Source organism: Patagioenas fasciata, chromosome 19 (assembly GCF_037038585.1).
Source record: "Patagioenas fasciata isolate bPatFas1 chromosome 19, bPatFas1.hap1, whole genome shotgun sequence".
NCBI classification, from domain to species: Eukaryota; Metazoa; Chordata; class Aves; order Columbiformes; family Columbidae; genus Patagioenas; species Patagioenas fasciata.
In genome coordinates, this window is record NC_092538.1 from 12,247,657 (window position 1) to 12,268,261 (window position 20,605).

The 20,605-nt window shown below is 49.8% G+C and overlaps 1 protein-coding gene across 1 annotated transcript; it reads right to left on the reverse strand.

Moving 5' to 3' along the window:
* Positions 1-2,636: 2,636 nt before the first annotated feature.
* Positions 2,637-17,284, reverse strand: HEATR6 (HEAT repeat containing 6). Its single transcript, XM_065853305.2, has 20 exons — positions 17,067-17,284; positions 16,451-16,558; positions 15,919-16,059; positions 14,895-15,010; positions 14,415-14,529; positions 14,052-14,153; positions 13,515-13,652; positions 12,112-12,392; positions 11,562-11,739; positions 11,105-11,311; positions 10,414-10,513; positions 9,869-10,215; positions 8,850-8,972; positions 8,214-8,300; positions 7,779-7,913; positions 6,491-6,613; positions 5,513-5,637; positions 4,752-4,848; positions 4,113-4,317; positions 2,637-3,667 (listed from the first exon to the last, which is right to left on the reverse strand). The coding sequence occupies exons 1-20, from the start codon at positions 17,262-17,264 to the stop codon at positions 3,117-3,119; spliced, it is 3,477 nt and encodes a 1,158-aa protein (XP_065709377.1). The 5' UTR covers positions 17,265-17,284; the 3' UTR covers positions 2,637-3,116.
* Positions 17,285-20,605: the final 3,321 nt, after the last annotated feature.

Genomic DNA, 20,605 nt, shown 5'->3' on the forward strand with positions numbered 1-20,605 from the left:
CGAATTAGCGGGTCCTAGGGAGGGATGGCCTGCAAGATAGCGCTGAGCTATTTTTTATGGCAGAGACAGCAGGCATGAACACAGGATCAGCCTCTTCCCGCTGACCCCGCCACTGGAAGCCACCCCTGCCATCGCCACCCCATGGCTCACCTCCCCATGTGCTCTTCCTGCCACCAGAGCCCCAACCTCGCTGCTGTGACCCCCCTGCCCCAGGGTCCCACAGAGAGCCCCGGGGAGGAATCCGCGTGGGGCGGTGGGCAGAGGGGAGGCCACGCGCAGGCTGGGACCCCGGGGGCTGCACTCGTGTCCCGAGAGGCATTGCAGCCCCCACCACCCTGTGCCCACGAACCGGGACAAGAACCACCCGCCCCACCCGGGGCTCAGCATCGGCAGGGGAACAGTTCGGGTTATTGCATGGAGGAACGCGCCTGTCCCTTGTGCCACCACCGCCGGGGCCCGGCGTGGGCTGCGGGTGCTGCAACCCCGGGAGCCTCTGGTGGGTGCACGGGCGGGTGGCACCCACAGGCTGCAAGGGGACCCCCTGCACCCCCACACACCCCGCAAAGGGACCCCAACGCACCCCCCCGGGCCGGGCTCTGGCAGCGCCGGGGCCGCCCCCGGCGGGTCCCCCGCGGCCGGGCCGGAGCTCGGCGGTGGCCGGGGACGTGGTGCCACCTCGTGGGCCCCTTCCCTGCCCGCCCCCGGCTGCACCGGGATGCTCAGAGCGCAACAGCCGCATGGGAACTCGTGCGTTGTCTTTGCTCCGAGTCCGTGAAGGAAGAGTTACTGGGGGAAGGTGGAAAAAAATAATAAAGTAATTTAAAAATCAGTACATGAAGGCAAAGGGAGATGCATAACAGTCCCCACCGCCGCTGCAAGCTGGATTTGTGGTCACCAGTGAGGAGCTCTACCCAACAAAACCAAGCACATGGGCTGAGCAGGACATCATGAGCAGGTCAGCCCGGTCCGGCCGAGGGGCACCATCCTGCGTGGAGGCTGCGCCGGCGCTCGCGCAGCGCGCTGGGCATTCACTGACCCACGAAACACGGCTGCGTACAAAGGGCTTTACAGCCTGAGCTTTGAACTCGCTGGGTTGCTCCTTGCTGGTTTCTCAGGGGGAGCCCAGCACCGGGGCAGCCCCAGGGGAACCCCTGGGGTGACGGGTGGGCACGAGTGCCCAGGGAAACGCTCCCTCGGGGTCTCGGCCGCAGGAGACATCCCCGTGCTGGGCACTAAACCCCTTTTGTTTCACCCACGCAGTGACCCCGCGCGGAAGAACAGGCGGATTGTCTTTCAAACGGAGCCGATGTGGAGCTTGAATGTCCCTTGCCACCTTGGCTATAAATCATTCTGCATGTGATAAGGTAATTACCTTCTCCTTGAAACTATTCATAGGAAAACCTATAAAGCGCCTGGCTTGTAAACACAACAATAAAGAGGCAGGACAATAAAACCTTGTCCAGGGTGGGGAAGGTGCTGCCTTTTGCTGGCCCCGAACACCTCGTGCTTCACCAGTCCCCAGCCAAGGCTGCATCCACCCCGCTGCTCTCATCAGCAGCAAGTGAGCCATACAGGGCACCCACAGCCCAAACTGCTCTGCCAGGCACCAAAAATGAACATGCAACACTAAAAAGACACATAAAATCATCACTGACCTTCATATCCCCATGGGCAGAGTCCCTCCCAGCCCTGCTCCAGCACCCTCAGCAGCAGCAACACCCCATGGGGTTGGGAACAGGCACAGCTGAGCCCCATGACTGACCCAGCCCCCCCCAGCAGCATTTTGTGTGTTGCCCATGGAAATTAGGCCTGAATACCTGCAGCTGCCCCCTCCACCTTCCTGTTACACATCTCTCTTCCAGGAGATTGGCCACACACTACTGGGAATCCCGGCTGCTCCCATTTGTTTCTTGGGGTGCAGAAAGTCTGAGATTTCCCCGTTCAGAACACCCTGAGATGGGACAGGGGCTGCTGCCCAGCACAGGAACACCCGCGGCTGCTGCCCGCCGTGTGTTGGGTACCAGGTCCAGATCTGCCTCGCCACCCGGGTTTCAGCTGCTACAGAGATAGCAGCAAACCTGGGCAAGAAACCAGGCACAGCTTTCAGTGGGGTCTCAGATACTCAAACACTTGAGCCCCACTGAAACCAGCCGCAAGGATGGAAAAACAAAGCAGATAAGTGTTGTATCCCAAAGAGCTTTTACGATGGGCAGGGCTCGCGCTGAGCTCTGCTCAAACATCCAGGCCGAGGTTAGGGCAGCAGGCGCTCAACTCGTGCAGGGCGGCTCATTCCTGGAGGCGTTGACTCGTCCCCAGCAACATCAGAGAGCTCCGTCCTCCACCGGCGCGGGAGCACAGCAGAGCACAGCGTCACAGATGGGAAGGGAACAGAACTGCAGACACCCACAGAGCGTTTAGAACATCCCTGCCTGTCCCATAGAAGAGTCAAAATTCCAGCGTTGCAGCACCGACTTTGGATGTTGTGGCTCACGCAGCACAGAACCGACCCCTGGAAACAAGCGGCTCTGAGCTCTGGCAGACAGGCGAGCGGAGGCCGCGGGGGGCAGGCCAGGTGTGAGACCCCAGGAACGACAGGCAAAGGCAAAGCCTGTTTGCTCTAAGCTATTACACAAATATTGGCAGATTTGGGTTTATTGCAGGAACACAAGAATGACAACATTTGCAGTTCTCAGAGAAACAGAGTTCTTCCAGACCCCTCCTCTACAAACATCGTTTTGAATACAGCAGCAATCGTAACAAAATGCTTTTAGATAAGCTCAGGGAACAGGCGGGTTTTATAAAACGTACAAAGAAGGGAAAGGCATTTGTTTTCCAAGTGGTAATGCTGTAACAGGTAAGAGCACAAACAAAACCACGTGAGGACAGTTTAAGAGTTCACTAAACACAAAAATAAAATAAGGTTTTTTTAAAAAGTAAAAATTATGTTCTACAGATCTTTACATCAGGCATTATGAATGATCTGAATAAGCTTGAAATAGATTGTTTAACACCGGCAACAGGAAACTTTTCTTCTGGATGCTCTGCGTAAAGGAGAGCGGCGTTTCTGCTCTGTGCCCAAAGTGTCAGTTACTGCTCACCAAAACAAGTGTTTCTTTCTAAGCCTCTGTTAATTCAGTGGCATTGGCGTGGTTTGTCAAGACGTCTTCCAGATAAACGGACACTCTCCCCCTGGCTTTGCCCCCCAGCTGTTTCTCTATCCCACCCAGATGTTCGATAGCTCCTTTTAACACTCTCTCCCTCTCGCGTGAGTCTGTGTGTGTTCCTGCTTCGTTTTCTTCAGCTCCAGATTTCAGATATTGCAAGACATAGGATTTGATCGCATCCCCGTCCCGGGCGATGCTTTCCCAGATGAGCGGCAGGTCCGTGCTCCGGGCCAGGCTGAGCAGGTGCAGCAGCGCCTGGCAGATCTGTGTCCGCAGGCTGGCGCTGTACTTGAACTCCAGGAAGTCCTCGGTGTCTTCGCTCTTCTGCAAGGCGACCACCAAGGCAGCCCAGATGTGGCGGAACTGCTCGGTGGAGCCGTAGCACTCCCTCCTGCTGGGGATGGAGAGGGCCATGGCCGACTTGATTCGGACTTTAAAGTTCTTGCAGGACTTCACTACCGAGGAAAGTGCACTGTATGCTTGTGTTGTCCAAGGGGCCTCTCCTGGAAAACCAACCAAACCGAAACAGCCCTTCTGAATCGGTCAAATATAAAAAACTGTCAATGTATCTGCTAAATATTTAATGAGCTCACATTTACTGGTCTAAACGACAGACTCAGAGGTCATAAAACTAAAAAGCAGTTAAAAAACAGTTAATCTTCTGAAGTTTTGTAAGGGGAAAATGTCATTTTGCATCCATTCCCAGCTATAATCCCATCCTCGTGCTCCTTTCTGACATGACATCCAACTGGACACAGCAGTTACTCTGTGTACCTGTATCTGCAGGATCTGAGCCTGTTGCACTGGCGAGAGCTCTGGGAAAGCCACGACAGCGAGATCCAGCTCCCTCTGCTTCCTCCCCTCCTCCCCAACCCATTTCTAACAGACCTTCTGATCAAACCCACACCCCACGGTGCAAATCCAGAGCCCGGGGGACAAGCGACTCACCGAGGGGCAGGGCAGGGTTCTTGAAGACGTTCCCCAGCGCGTAGCACGCGTTCCAGCGCACTTTCATCGTGGCCTCGCTCTGAACGGTGGAAATAAGGGCCTGAAGAGATTCCTCGATGGCTTCCCTGAACCTGGGGTTCGCTACGTGATACGGCTGCAGGAAATGCAGCACGTTCCCAAGGGCCCGGACCGCGTTACTCTTTACCTGGAACACACATATACAAAAAACCAGTCTGGCTTTCAGCTTATAGGCAAAGACTTCGTCAAGCCTGCTAGGAAATCAGGCTCAGAGCCAACAAGCAGCCCATCTGGAATCAGCCTGGTGTCTTATCAGGTGGTAACTCCCTAAACGCCACCAGAAAGACCATTCCCTGCAGATGGTTAAAAGAAAACCACCAAACCAAAAACCCCACACACGCTGTGGAAAAGTGCAATCAAACACCCTGCAGGTAAACAACACGGGCAACTCCAAAGCCCAGCCCTCAGGAGAGGCTGCTGAGCTGCAGCTCCCTGTCCACTGGGGCAAACATCCCAATATAAAGTACTGGTGCCTTTTTTCCTCTTTTTTTTTTAAATTTTTTTAAAATGCAAGAGTTAACCACACCATGGTAGCTCCACCCTCCTTCCCCTCGCTCATACCTTGTCTCTGTCCTTGGATGCTTCAGTCGCAGACCGTAACATTTTCAACAGGAGGAGATCAGAAAACTCCTCTTGAAAGCGCTGTCCCATGGTCTCCCTGGGGGAAGAGTCGCCCTGTGAGAGCTCGGCATCGACAATCCGGCCCCAAAGGTGCGAGACCATCCCTTATAAACGCCTATGAACAACCTTCACTCTTCAGAGGGCTAATATGTAAGGCAGACCTTCCTACATGTGACCACTATGTTTATTAATTTAAAACCAAACTATCAATGCAAGAAAGCCGGTTAGCAATGCGTTGGGTCTAATAAAAAACAGAGGGCAACGGATTGCTCAGAGGCAGGAATATATGATAAACCCTTTCTCCTGTTAAAAATGTAACAGTAGGTTAGAATTCCTTCAGTCTTTGGCTTGAGGAAGTGTTAAATATTTATTAATTTTACTTCTGTGTTATGGTGACAGTGGAGTAACCAGGGAACACACAACTCCACACAGCAACACAGGAGAAATAAACTGAAAAGGAAACTTGGAATATACTCCAGAACTAATGATCAGAAAGACCTAAACCCATGCAGTTTAGCAGAACTCAACCCCAGCGGGACATGGGATACTTATAATACGTTGTCGCACACTGGGAGACACACAAGCTGAAGAGTGCTCAAAACGAAGCATCCAACCCAGATTTGGGCTTGTTTTTGACCCTGTGTGACGCTGTGGGAATGGGGGCAGGGGGGCGTTCCCCGGGCCGGGCCGCACTCACGTACATGTTGATGATCAGGGTGTCCGTCAGGTTGCCCAGGGACCAGGCTGCTTTGGCACGGACGTTCGGAGACTTGTCGTGGAGGGAATTCAGAATGGCGTTCGCTGTGTCTGCCACAAACATCACGTCCTAAAGGCAAAAACTGCTGCAAAGTCAGAAAGTTTTAAAAACTCGAGCGATTTCCTCAGTAACATACACATTGTGGCCTTTCCAGGGCAAACGCCACCTGCACACACACCAGCTCTACTCGGTTCTTTTGCAGGCAACAACTTTAAAGAGGTCTCTGGTGCTCGCTGTACAGCTTCGTTTGGCCCTTGGTTAACAGTCTAGGCCTGCACACTGACAAAGTTCACCCCTCTCTCGGGTAGTTGTTACAGAAAAGTTTCAATGCATTATTTAATTTCATTGGTGCTTTAGTTACCGTGGATTTTAACATAATTACCTGGACTGCCAATCTTACACTCATCAAATCCCGCTCTTAAGAAAGTAATTGCTTCTCCAAACTCCCTGCTGAGCTGCCTGTCCAATCTTCCCTTCTATGGCACATTACGTTTGCTTCTCATTCCCATGCCTATGGCAAAGGATTTTCTTTCAAAATACTTTGGAATCAAATCTCAATGTCAGCTACCGCATACATTTTTTATTACAAGCCCTCATTTAAGGCCACACTGCAAAAACTACAGAGTCTTCCAGCTGAGCCAAGCTGAGATCAGGTTTTTTGTGGAAATAAGCCAGCGTTTTTCCCTAGATAAGCCTTACTTCTTAGTTTTAAGCAAAAGTGAAGCCTTCACATTAAAAACTTGCACTGGTTCTGTTCACCACACAAGGGCAGGAGGTCTGGAGACAGAAAGGAAAAGCTAAGTACACATACAAACCAGAATCAAGAAAGTCAACTCATTCCAAAAGAACTCGCCCCACATCTTATGGTTCACCAAACCAGTTATAAAATGGCTCAAAATAAGAAAAATCGGCCAGTTCTGACCTGCCGAAGGCAAGAGAAGAGGACGTAGACTCCAAGCGCACGCGCGGCAGCGGCTTTGACCAGCGGGTTCTCGCTGTGGTTCAGGCCCAGCAGCAGGGTGACGCATAGGATCTGCTGGTCGTCCTGCAACGAGGAGCAGCGATGGCACCAGAGGGAAACCAAGAGAGCTCTGGCCCACAAAGACAACTGGCAAATACTCTGAAAGACCGTAATATGTGGAATGTATAGAAGCTACCATTCAGAGAGCACTCCTTTCTTTAAAGTAACTGAGTGGCGTTTCAGGATGCCACGTGGGAAATGGGAATGATTCCAGCAAGCATGATCTTGTTGTTGTTACATAAACCCACAAAGGAAACCAAAATACAAACTATCATCCAAACGCAGAAGGCATGGCCCAGCAGCGGTAGAACAGACTGGACCGGCTGCTTTTTCCCGTCTTACTTACCTCACTCTTTCCCCTTCATTAACAAGGACAGCCAGGCAGATTAAGTTCATCCTGGACAGATTGTCAGTTTACCAACCCATGACAAAAATTCTTGTTTCATCAGAGCAAAGGGTCAGAGTGGGCACTGACTTGACCCCACACGGCCATGGGGACAAGAGAGCGAATGGGATCAAAGTACAGGGGGATGAAGTACACGCTGTACTTGGAGAAACCAGAGGGAGAATTCCAGAGATACTGCTGGACCGGCAATTCTGGGGCAAATGAGATCTGGCAGAGCGCTCCCCACCGAGAAGGGCACAGTGACACAAAAGGAGCTGCACAATGCAGCGGTGACACACTGCCAAGGCTTTTATGTTTAAAAGCATATTTAATGTTGCAAAAGGAGAGTAAGGCCAACACATTTGTTTGCTCCTGCCAGGGCGATCACTGCAGTTTAGTGTTTCAAAAACCAGCCAAAAGAAAAAACCATGCATGCAAATTGGTGACCAACGTCAGCCCATGGCTGTTTGCTCGGCTGTCTCATCGAAGACTTCACCAGCAAAATAACAACCCTTCACCCCTCCTTCGTGCAATGCCATTCTTGCACTCCATCTCCCACGCGGCATCGCCGAGGCGGAGTATTCGTGGTGGGGCCCAACGGCTTCTGTGACCCGCAGCTTAATTATTTTGACAGACTACACCCAACATTGCTTTTCCCAGTCTTCAATAGTCACAACTTGTTCAGAACGTACAAAAAATCTGGAAGGTTTCTCTACTCTCTCCTTGTAAGTTTTTCAAAGGCTTTATACGACTGTAATCTGGTAGACAGGTAAAAACGCCCTGATGCAAGGAGCACGCTCCTACCTGCAGACTGCTGAAAGCTTCTGGTAAGATAGAGGACAGGGCATCGCAGGCGCTGGTCTGAAGAGTCGCATGTGGGGAGTTCTGAAGAATCCCAGGCAAAGGGCCATTTAACATCTTCGTCCAGAAAGTCACAACCTACAGAGGAAGCAGCCAGGTTTACCTGTTTAAAGTCAGCAGTTATGCTCAAGTTCTACAGTAGATTGTCTTTTTCTAAGGAAGAAAAGAAAATAACCACAACACAACGCATCTGCCTACAGACAAAAACTGGATACAATAATAATGCAGGAAGTCTATAAAAATTGTGCATATCAGCACCTATAAAGCCACAGGGTACTGAGTCCCTTTCTGCTTTCCTGCAATCGATTTCTCTGTCTCTGTGCCAGCAGCGCTGTGCAGAGGCGAAGGAAGGAGCCTCGGAGGAGTGTGCACACTCACCCGGCTGAGCGGCACCCTCTGCTCAGGGGACACGGCGGAGTCGGGTTTGTACTGCTGCAGCACCCCCGTGCCCAGCTCCTCCAGAAGCTGCAAGGAAACAAAAATCAATGAGATCTTTACCAGGGATGACTCAAGTACCACGGAACTATAGCAACCTTCACCCAGGGCTATACTTACTTACCCAGGTAACTAAAATAAAAGATTCAGTATTGGTTTGGACCCTATTCTGTCCCTGGTAGTGAAGAAATGAGAGGAAAATCCTTTCTTACGTGAAGTCTCCAGCTAGAACAGCATAACAAATTGCTGTGCAAAGAGGAAGTCTTGCTGAGCTTTCCTCTGGGTGCCAGACAGCTCCTGCCCCAGCTGAGGCTACGTCAGGGAAAGGCCAGCGCTACAGTCTTTGCATTTCCCAGGCTTCCTGGTGACTCAGCAGAGCAACAAAATTCTGCTAAGAATTCAAGATTGGAAGCAGAAAGCACATTTCTCAAAGTGTCGGGGTACTGCGAGTGCCAAAGAGCTACAGCGGGCACCCAGAGATGCTCTGGATATTCATCCCCACTTATCTGCATTGGCAAAGCACACGAAGAGGTAAAACTGACTTGGTAAAACAATGCTGACGTTTCCCCCTGCTCTTACTTTGGCTCCATGAAGCTGAATGGATGGATCCATTTCTTCCATGCACCTGCAAGCCACTTCTCCAAGTTCTAGGAAATAGCTCTGAGCCAGCGAGAAATAACCTTTCACAAGAAGAGCCAACACCTACACACAAACCAAAGAAAGTCCACTCAGTGTCATCGCCTTCTGCTAAATGAAAATACCCCAAATACACCCAGAGAGGATGTTAACGGGCTAATCAACACTTGGACCACATACTAAACTCTGATGTAACAGATACACCTTGCAGCACGACTTCTAGAATAATACAGCTAATTAAAAACCTCCCTATTCCATTATCTTGTTCAAAAAAGGGCCACAAAAGCACTATCAGGTAGCGACACCATGAATTATTTACTGTGAGGTCTCCTGTGGCAAAAAAAACCAAGCAAGACTGCCTGTAAGAGCAACATATTCTGTATCACCTGTAACATTGCTGCTGCGTTCTGTGAAGCTGGATTTAACAAATATTCATAGTTGCAGAGTAAAAGTGAGACTTCTGGGGATGCATGTTACAAAATAGTATTGTTTTTTGTAGTCTCAACATTCACAGGTACCGCTTTAGTCATACCAGCATCGCTCCATAGCTCCCTGCAGACTGTTCTTTGGCTGCAAGGTTCTTCCCCACTGTTCTCTAGCAAAACTTGAATTTAGATTCTATATGGAGGAGTTTGCATGGGGAAGGTTCGCAGCCTTCACCAGATGTCAGGACACGCAGACAAATAATATTTAAAAATAATGAAGGCAACAAAAACCACAGGCTGAGGTACTTGCTACAGCGGGTGTTACTATGGGACAGTTATGCTGCAGCCACAGTCACACAATCAAAACGCTGCTCTGTCAGTCACAGCAGCACAGATGCTGCGTGAGCAAGTGCTTTAGCCTAAACCTCACTGAAAGAGCAAGGAGCAAAGGCAACCCACGTCCAAGGCCTGGCTGACATGAGGTAGTTTGCTGTTGTATCAAAACGTTCATTTTACAAACCTCCTGCTCATCCCCACCTGTAAGGACTCCAGCCGAAGGGGACAGGGCTCATAAACGCTGGAAAGCGTTAAGTTGGCATCGCTGTCAGAACAGGAGTCCTCTCGGGGCAGCACGATGATGGAAACGCAGAGGCGGAGAAGCCAGCAGGGCTCCGTACACCCCGCTGGGTTCTCCGGAGTGCCCCCCTCCGAGGGGAGGCCTTTCCTCCACGAGTCACAGCTCCCGCGGTGAGGGGTTGCGCTGCCGCTGTTATTCAGCCCTGCGGAGCTGGGCTGCTGCAAAAGTAACTGCACCTCTGGTAAAGGTGCTTGGACAGATACTATGGCCCCTAATAATGTGAGGCTGGAAACTCGAACATTCACATCTGCAAGAAAGAACAGGGCAGGGGAAGAAAATCCAGTCTGTTAGCATCTCACCAACCCTTCGGCATCCTTCTTCAGCGCTTTTTGGATGAGACAGATCATAACGTACAATTTGACAGCAATGCACATTTTGTGGGGAGGGGGAATCCACAACTATTTTGTAATAACCAGTGTCAAATTAAAGTATAACATATCCACACCTTTATGGCAAATGTATGGCTTTATCTGGTTCCAAACTCTCGTCAGCAACCCAGGTTTTAAACGGCTGTAAGGTGCATTTGAAACCAAATTCGCAAGGCACTGAAACACACAAAAGAACATACATGGAGCAGTGGTTACAATGTCAGCCTGGCCTCCAGCAGATTTGTTCTTACATTTGCAATTTAGGTCATTTAGACAGCTAATTATCTGAGGGCACCTGAAAACAAATGCGTCAATTATCTGCTGTTTCGAAAACCAGTTACAAACTTGGCTCCTAAGAACAAGTATTTAACTACTATGACCTGGCATTAAGACCATGGAATTTCAATAGTTTTTCCTGACAATTGGGATTCCAGTTTCAAAGTTTTCAGAATCATTTCATAGGTTGATTCAGCTCCAAAAAGACTCCATGAAAGAAATGCAGGAACAAAAGAGTTGTGCTGGAGAGAAAAGAAACCCCAGGACTCTGTAGGCAGACTCAGTCCATGAAGCCTTGGGAGATGACAACAGTCAACAGGGTGTTCCAAAAAGATGGGCTCAATCTGAAATCACTATGTGTTTGAAGCCGGGTCCATCTTTTTAAACCACCCTGTATTCCCCAACAGCTCCAATATTTATGTAATCTTCAAGACATAATGTAGAGAAAAACACCATCTCTTGGGCAGCATTTGAAACGTGTGGTGCAGTTACCTTGACGATCTGTGTCAGTGTTTGGGAGGAGGACTCTGCCACCAGGGCGAGCAGGAGGCAGCGGTGCAGCTCCCGCACGCTGGACGCCACGGTGACCGAGAAAGGAGTGAAAGCTCTCTTGTGGTCACTGGCATCTTCAGCAACAGAAAGAAACTGCTTAGAACCTTCCAGGATGGCTGAGAGAACTTGAAGAGCACAGGCACGGGTCTGAAACGGTAAGAAAGTTCTGTTACCCACTTTTAACACCTCCTTCAAGCTGATGGGGAATGTTAAGATTTATAAAACTAATCCTTTGTTTCCTCAACCAATACATCCTCTTATTTCTTGTGTTACGGTGATCAAGCAATACAGATACAGTAGCCAAAGTACTTACTGAAGGCCAGAGAAAACAACTCTAAAGATTAATAAGGGAAAAAATACCAGAATACAATGCTTTCTCTACTCAGAACTGCCTCACCTTTGGAGAAGGGTCCTTTAAAGCAATCGTCATCAAGGACACTGATTGGGGGCTGCCAATACCGGGTGCATCGGGAACAAACGCTGACCAGTAGCCGTAAAGAACTCTTTTTTCTATTGATTTTATAGTGGAGAGGAAACAGGCTAGAGCCCCTTGACGAACATTGGCTTGGTAAGATCTAAAAAACAAACAAAAAGACTAATGAAATCACAGCAGTGCGAAGCAATGGATGTAATCTCTTTCACATATGAGAGTGGCGAGCTGCGAGAAGAATTTTTTTAGACCAAGAACAAATTCACTTTGAAACCAGTACAAGAAAATTGGAAGGCGGTAATTCGTATCACCACAAAAATCAAAAGGCAAAGTGATTTCTCCAAGAGTTTTGATTAAGAAGAAAGCACTAAGATCACATGGAAGAGTCTGCACACATGTAAAAGTTGTGCCAGATCAACAGGAGCAAAAGCCGGGCTTTAACATGACACATGAGCTTAAATTGTTACGAACAGCACGCTCTGCTACCGTGCTTTCTATTCAGATCAATGACAATCACCTCACTTTGCTCTGTATTCCACCCTCAGCGTCCGAATACTCCGACTCGCTGCTGCTGATCCTCTTCCAGGCGGTGCAGCGCGAGGACAAGGGGTCCCTCCCCACCCCGGGCGCAGCGCCGGTCCCGGGCTCTGCACGGGGGCTGCTCCGCACGTCCCCCAAGTGCAATTTCAGCATCTCGGCTCCAAGCACCGATTCGTTTCCTGCATCGCTCAAACCTTCTTTTCCTTCTTCTGCAAGCTCTCCCTTCTTTTGTTTCCCTTTGGACTTCCTCCTTCGGTTCTGTTGTAAGACAAAAAATAGATTTATATTTCAATCTTCTGAAGAAAATACGTGCAAACATTTTATAGTTGTAAATGTCAGGAAAAAAGGTCTTAACTGAAAACAAAACTAATTGCTAATCCACCATAAAAACATAGTTTAAGATAATAAATCATGTCGTCTGTATAGAGCATCAACAGCAAATTATACAAGTTTCTAACTGAGTTTTCAGATGAGATTTAATTTAATCAAGAGTTATCACAGCTATGTAGCCGTCTTCCGATGCAACAATACTGCACAAAAGTGCAATCACATGAACGTGCAATACTGTACATACAGAAACTGTCACCTCTCTAGTATCTGAGAGTTTGCAAACCCTGCTCATTAGTAGCAACAGTAACCAGTACAGAAATATCTTAGTGTAAGTATGCAGTTTGTATCTAAACAGCCTCAAAAATTAAGCTTTGGCCTCTTCATCAGTAAAGCAAAAGATCTGCAAGAAAACTTTTAGTTAAAAATCAGATTTCACACAAAAGTGAATAAAAAAAGAGGAAGAGTAAATACTTCTGTGGTTCTTTTTAATTTACAGTAGGTATTTAACATGTCAAAGAAACAAGTCAACATGACTATACAACTTCATTTTCTTGAATGTCTTTCAGATAATCGGTAATCCAAAATATTTACAGGGTTAAAAAATAACCTGCAGAAGGATTAAGCAGAACAGATGGGGGAGGGAGGAGGAAATCAGCCTCTGGATGAACTTGACTTCCCTAAGAAAGAGTCAAACAATTGTGCAAGTGTCAGGAGGGAAAACGTAACCTATAAAATAAAAAGCTTTGCCTGGTCTGCAGGAACCAATCCCCTGTCTGTAGGCCAAGAATTCTTGGCTACAGATGAATAACTGATGCACAGAGCGTAACTCAGGAAAGCCAGGCTCTGCAGAGCCTGCTGCTCTCAGCATCTGAGTGCACAAAGCAGCACAGAGGTTTACAATCAACACCTTTACAGCAAAGAATGTGAAATGTATCCCATGCTCAGAACACAAAGTGCCTTTCAGCCACTAATATCACCCCAGGTAACGAACAACTGCAGCAAACACACACACAATGACCAAACGGTAGCATCGGTATAATGTCAGCTTACCCCCGTCTGCTTAAAGGCGGCCGGTTCCGATTGCTCGTGTTTGGGGGGCGACCTCTTGTCGTACTGCGGCAGCGGAGCTGGGTACAAGGCTGCGGGCATTTCTATGCTCAGTCCCGGCAGTCCGTGAAACATGCATTTCTCGAACAGTCACAAAAACGTTAGCATTCTCCCCCTTCTCAACGCACAAAGATTTACTGTAAATACTTGGCTCTTCATCAATTTTTGGTTGGGCTGCTGATCCTTCCCCCAGATCTCCCCTCTCCCCGTGCTACTTAACAGCTACGCAACACCTGAAATTCAACCATCTCTAGAAGGATCTTAGGAGGTCCAAAAAAATGAGCCTCCCGTCTTTCTCTCACATTTTTTGTGGGAAGTGCAGTTAAGATGCTGTGAGAGAAACTCAATCCCTTTCTCCCCCACACAATGTTGCCCTCCACGCTCTCTCTGCTCCCTCCTTGTCTTCTCCTGCTGTTTCCCACTTCACAAGCACCTGGAACCTGTGTCTGCCTCATCCTCCAAGTGGATTTAAGCATTTACCTTTAATACTGCAAGAAGAGATCCAACCTGGTCAGTCTGCATTAGTTTCATCTTCCCACCATTGAGAAGCGACTGGATACCTTTCAGTGCATTTTGCAGTAACTGGAAACCAAAAGACAGAATTACTTTTCCTTCCCAAAACACTGAATGTCCACCTCTTTCAAGTGACCTTCTAGGCACTTATGTTCTTGCTCAACATAATTACTGGGACAGTTACTTATGATTATTAAAAAAAAAAAAAAAGAGACTATTTAAGCAAAATCCCAGTTGACAATATTCCAAATTTCATACATTCCAAATTCCAACATTCAAGCAGCACAATCTCCTAATTAGATTATTCTAGGCAATTAGGCTTACACTCACCATGCAAAAAGTGATGTCATCTACATCGGAGGTTTTTGAAGACTGCAGCACACTTAGAAAAGTTTGAAAACAGGCATTTCTGTAGGACTCATCCAAGTATGGCTGCCCAGGCACGCTAAAATGAGAGGAGACAGATGGTTGGTTCAGTCTGTCCCACGGCTTTATAAAGTTACACCAGCTCAGATCCAAGTGTTCGATAATCCTCCCTTTTTTTTTCTTTGTTTTCTTATGTTTAATCAGAATTTCCTGTATTTCAGTTTGTGCCCATTCCCTCTTGTCCTTTCACTGTGCACCACTGAGAACACCACTGAGGACTTGGGACTGCTGTGGCATCAGCATGTTTGCATGTGGAATAGAAAAACGGATGAATTGAAAAAGAATCACTGACAATAACTATAAAAACAGAGCACAGCAGCTGTACCTGCACTCAGATGTACGTCTAAAGCATCCGCTCCACCACCTGAGGCGGCTGGTACGCACCTGAGACACAGGTTGGCCATGCCGCGAACCGCTGCCCTCCGGAGCTCCACGTCCGGCTGAGCCGAATCGCTGAACTGCACCAGGAGCCCAGTCTTGCCCAGCAAATCCGGGAGATACTAAAACAAACCAGCAGAAGTCATTAGGGGTCAATACCCTTCCCTCAGCCTCCTGGCTCTTCTGTTTGGTAGCTACACATATCTATGCTACAAAAACAGATCTGTCAGCTGCAATTTCAGATTCCACAGATTATAGAAATGACATGAAAATATTAATTTCCAAAGGTCTTCTATTTTGTTTTTTAAAAGTATTGAGCATGAGCATAGTTCAGACCGAGTCCAAGCTTATCCTTCATGCCCAGACATAAAGCTCAGCCAGTAACCACTGTACCAGACTGCTGCGGTTACACAGGCTACAGACCCACGCAAGCTGGCAGCTCCGGAACTGCTGGCATCACCGCCTCGCGCTTCAGCCCAACACCAGAAACTGCCCCGCGAGCTGCCAAGAGCTGCTGACAGCAGAATTCATTGCATCAAACAGTCCCGGTCATGCTGCAGGAACAGGGAGCTTCGTGCAGACCTCAGGGTTGATATCCAATAGTCTCCACTTTGAAATGGCTTTGAGCCTGTTGCATGCAAAAGATCTGATCTGGTTACAGGATCAATTTTAGGGTCCACAGCGGAGCCTGCTGAGTAACGAGCAATGTGAGGCTTCCCACATTCTTCCTGCCTGATCCACAGGCACATCGGGGTGGTCAGTCTGGTGCCCTTCTTTGATAATGTGCCTTTGGCTCAAGCCAGATAGTAAGTGGTCCTGATTACTGGTATATAGACCTATCACACCTCAAATTCTACTCTTCTACAAATATCAATCACTATTTAAACGGGATTATTCTTAACATAAAAGGTGTGGTGATTTGAGAACATGACGCTTTTTAATTGTCTTTTTTTGTAGGAAAAAGAAAAGTGGAAATAGCAAAAGGGTGTAAATATTTTTGTGGTTACTTTCTCTTGGCTTGTAAACTCACCTTCTGACATTTAGGTCCATTATTGTAAACAAGAGCTGCTAAGGCTTGCAGAATTTCCACGTGTGTCCAAGAGTGGCACTGCTTAAGAGCAGAGATGCAGTAGGAGAGAAGAAAATTCAAGTTCTGTTCATCAACCATCACCTGACACAGCAGAAAAGGACTGTGGTCAAAAAAACATCATCATGTTGGAGTCTATACACGCAGATATATTGATTACAGACTTGGGTGACCTGATCGCACACAATCACAGAATCAGTCAACACTTAAGAAGTGGATATATCAAAACAAGTGTCCCATAGCCAAGAGTATTTCCAATGGTCTGTCATTTGTGACTGAGCTGTTTTCACAGCAGGAACCTCTCAGGCCTGCTGGAGCCACAGATCAGAACCTTGGCTAGGAATAAATAAGCAACATAGTGAAAATCCGAGAAAGTCGTCATGAAGGTCGGCTCCGTGACCCCGTAAAAGGACAGAAGGGCTTGCCAGGGAGCCAGCACACAGGGAAAGGAGGGACAAGGCCAAACCTTCCGTACCTGAAATCTGTTAAGTAAGTGATGGATGAGCTGACAAAGTTTGCTGACAAGATGTTCCTGATCAAGGTGAACCAGCTGACAGGCTTGGACAAGCAGAGCACAAACATCCTGGAAAAGAAAAGCCTCGGTTTATTATTTCGAGACTACAAAGCTGGGCGAAAACCACATCATCAGCTGAGACTTTGATCACACAGCCCGATCTGTGCGGATATCATGGACATCAATACGCGTGGATAATGGAACGCAACGGATGGAACTGCAGCTCGTGAGCTTCCCACGGCCCCACACGGGACGGGCTGACACGGGGCTGCAGAGCTGCTCCACGACACCCGGGAGCACCGGGGCAGACCAGCCGGGGCTGCGGCACAAACACGGGGTTGGATCGAGGGACAGGGAGGGGGAAAGGAGCACAGTCCCAAACAATCAATTCATTACAAATTGCGTGACGTTGGACCCACGTGACGTGGGCACCCGCGTGACGTGAACACCCACGTGCGAGCGCATTCTGCCCCCCCACGCCACCGCGGCCCGGACCCCCGGCCCCGCCCGAGCGCCAGCACCGGCCCGCCCCCCCGCCTCCCCGGCCGCGGCCCCAGGGCCCCGGGCCCCGCCGTACCTGGGCGCTGGGCGCGGCCGCCGGCGCCGGCCCGCAGCTCTCCGAGATGAGCTGGTCGAAGAGCAGGTGGAGCTCGGTGCGGCGGCCGCCGTCGGGCCGCTCCGCGCCCGGCTGGGAGCGCAGGGCGCCCAAGCGCTCCAGGTACCGGCGGAAAGAGCCGTCCGGCTCCTCCGGCCGCGCCAGCGCCACGACCGCCATCTTCCGCCCTTCCGGCAGCGGCGCTATGGCAACGGGAGCGCTTCCGGGGCGGAGGGCGGCTACGGCGGCCGGGCCGGGTCACAGGCGGGACACCCGCACAGCGGTGACACTCACAGCAGTGACACCCTCAACGGTGTCACCATCCTCACGGGTGCCCAGCCTCCCTGTGCAGATTTTAACCGTCGTGGACACTCAGTGTTTCTTTAAAACCCACCGTAAGGGATCAATGTGGCGTGAAATCAGCCCCCCAGCTGCTGACGGGGACACCGTTGCTGTCCCGTAGCCCCTGCCCTGTCCCAGGCCCGTCTGTACTCGGGGTGTCACACATTTATGGCGCTGGGGACACGAGGGGCTGGTGGCTGGGAACAGAACCACGCTCATGTTAAGGACATGACTCCAGATTTGACCTGCACCTCACCTGGAATTAATTTCTTGGTGGTGGGTGACACCAAATTAATGGACTCCCCGCCATTTCCTTGTGAGGAGGATCCCAGGAGTGAGGCCAGGGACTGAAAGGCCACGGTTGACAGGGAAACACCCTTGACAGGCCAAGTGTCACCGCCCTGCGCACACAGAAACTGCCAACACGGGGATCCGCGGCCCCCGAAAGGAGCGGGAGGGCTGCACGCCGGGCACGGCGTCCTCTCCATCCCCACCACAACCAGGCAAAGCCACCATCTGCTGCCTCGCTCGAGTTCTTACCTCCGGTTCACCTCGCTTCACCTTCCCTCCATTTCCTTGTCGGGCCAAGCACCTCGAGTCAGGAAAGTACATGCTGTGCTCCCAGTACCGCTGCCTTCGCTTTCTTCTCTGCCCTGGGCTGTCTATGGCTAATTGCTCGGCTTCTTACCTCCGTCGTTCCATTTATTCCTTATTATTTGTTCCCTCAAACTCCCTACCGGGTCTCCGAGGCAGGCACAGTGAAACACGTAGCAGAGACAGCCTCAGGCAGTACCACGTATTAATAGTGTGCTCGGATGATTTTAGAGAGCTCTTTGCCATCCCAGCCCAGCCATCGCTCTGGGGAGAGCCGCTGTTTGATATCCTGTAAGTGCTCTGCGAGCCAGTGTAAAAAAAAAAGACTTATTTTGTGCTTTATTATTTTTAAAACTTCTTAATACATATTTAAAGCTCTTCCTTTCTTCTCGTCCTCTGTTTTTAAAATGGTGCTGAAATTCACATTTTTGACAGCAGCCCCCGCTTTTGTGAGGCCCTAATAAATCTGTGACTGAGAGCAGACGCACACCGCTGCCTGGGTTTATAAAGCAATGAAACCAGCTGAGAGCTGCGTAAGGACGCTGTGGATTTAGGGAGTAACTCACTGCAGCCAGCAATGTTACACCAAGACACATTTTGCCAGCACCTAGCAAGGCTTCGCCCCAAATGAAAGCAAACATCGCAGTATCCAGCGGTGGCCATGAGGGAAAATAGCGAAAGTCAGCAACTGTTAACCGTGCTCTGCTACTATCATGCAAATACATCTGGTTCAGCAGCTCAGAGACAGACTTCAAAGGACAGAGAAGTCATTAGAATCACAGTTCAAAGAAAAAGAGTGAGCAGCTGGCTCAGGCCATCTGGTAAGGGACATAAAATGGGCTCTTTCTTCCCCAGTCACTCTATGAAATTTTCATTAATTGTAGGAACACCTTCCAACATTAACCAACATAATATTGTTAAAAATGTAAGTCTTATTAAATCATCAATATCCCCGTCTTCGGAAAACAATGTAACTAGTCTGGTGGGTTCTTTCCTCCCCTGTAATACATACAGCATGCTATCATTAGAATTTTAGGTTGGTGTTTTCAAAGCAAATTAGTGGGAATTGGATTCCTCAGCTCCTTTGAAGCTCCCAGGGAAGAATGTGGACAGGATGGCTCCCCAGGCTGCAGAGGAATCTCCCTCTCTGTTGATTTCAGGAGCCACATTTGGCTCAAAACCATGTGCAGTGAGTGTCCTCCATGGGCTGTGTCACTTGGGCTCGTTTCTCCCGGGCCGGGTCCCCGCAGCTGTGATGCTGCTGGGTTACGGGAGAACAGACTTACACGGGCACCCGGGAGCATGCTCCTCTGGGCACCGGGGAGCGGGGCTGTGGCCAGAAAAATACCAACAACAGTTTGCCCATCTTGTTTGGTTACAGCTTCAACCAACCCCTGTGCCTGCAGCCCCCAGCAGACGTCCCAGCCAAGAGACATTCCAGCTCAGGGCTGCCAGCACAGCGCAGCAGAACCCCCGGGCTGGCTGCTCTGATCTCAAGGCCGTCAAGAGCTCCCAGAAATTTATATTCCTGCTGAATACATGGATGAGATCCTTGAAATTCAGGCAGGTGGTTTGATAATGCAGGGATGCTGACAGCTGCCACAGGGAAGCCAAATTAAAGAGGAGCCACGATAGAGAGCTCAAGGGCATGGCAGATACCCGCTGGTTTCGACAAAGCGATAACCTGGGAGCTGCTGCCGGTTCTCCCTGCCTCCTCCTCACCTCTCAGATTTGTCAGCTGTCTCTCTTCCTGTAAAAGGCAAAATGGAGGGAGTTCATCTTAATCTTGTTGCTCTGGGAACATAACTGGCCCAAAAGGGGGAATTTTGGAGGGTTACAGTCTCAGGCTTTCCTGGACACTGCTGTTTCTGCCTGTCCTGCCTTTGGTTCTCTTTCCTGGGACTGTCCAAATTTACTGACTTCCTATCAGCAGCATTTCAAAGCAGATCAAACACCTGAAACCAGGAAAAATCCCCCATCCCCTGACGTGCTCATACATGTGGGGAAGTTGATGTGGCTGCACCAGTCACCTGTGTTTTTCCTGCACCATGCAGAGCATTGCCAGGCGTTACACACCGGTGTCACAACCTGTGCTGGTCCTCAGGTGACTGGCTCAGGGTGGAGAGCGGCCAGGCTGAGGACAGCAGGAACAGAAGAACCACTCGTCCCAGAGCTGAGATGGGTGCAGGGGCTGCCCGGGGAGCCCCCGGCCACAGAGGGGTCCTGCAAACCTGCACACACAGCTACCCCATCCCTGGGAGGGGGATTTAGCGAGTTCCTCTGCCTGCACCAGGATACGCACCATTCCCCAAAGGCATCTGCAAATTCAGCATTATCTCTGCTGGTGCCCGAGGTGCCTCCCAGCACCTTCCCGGCTGTTTTCCCAAGCTGCCGGCCAGCTGACGGGACAAACAGCGCTGGCTCCGGGCTGCTTCGCCACTGAAGGACAGACACAAATACTTGAAATACTTTCCTAATCTCATTTTCTCACACAAACAACTGCTGGGTTGTCAGGGATGTCACTCCAAGGCAGCAGCAGCGATGGGACGCGGGGATGGGACACCCCAGCCTGGACCCCCCAGTTG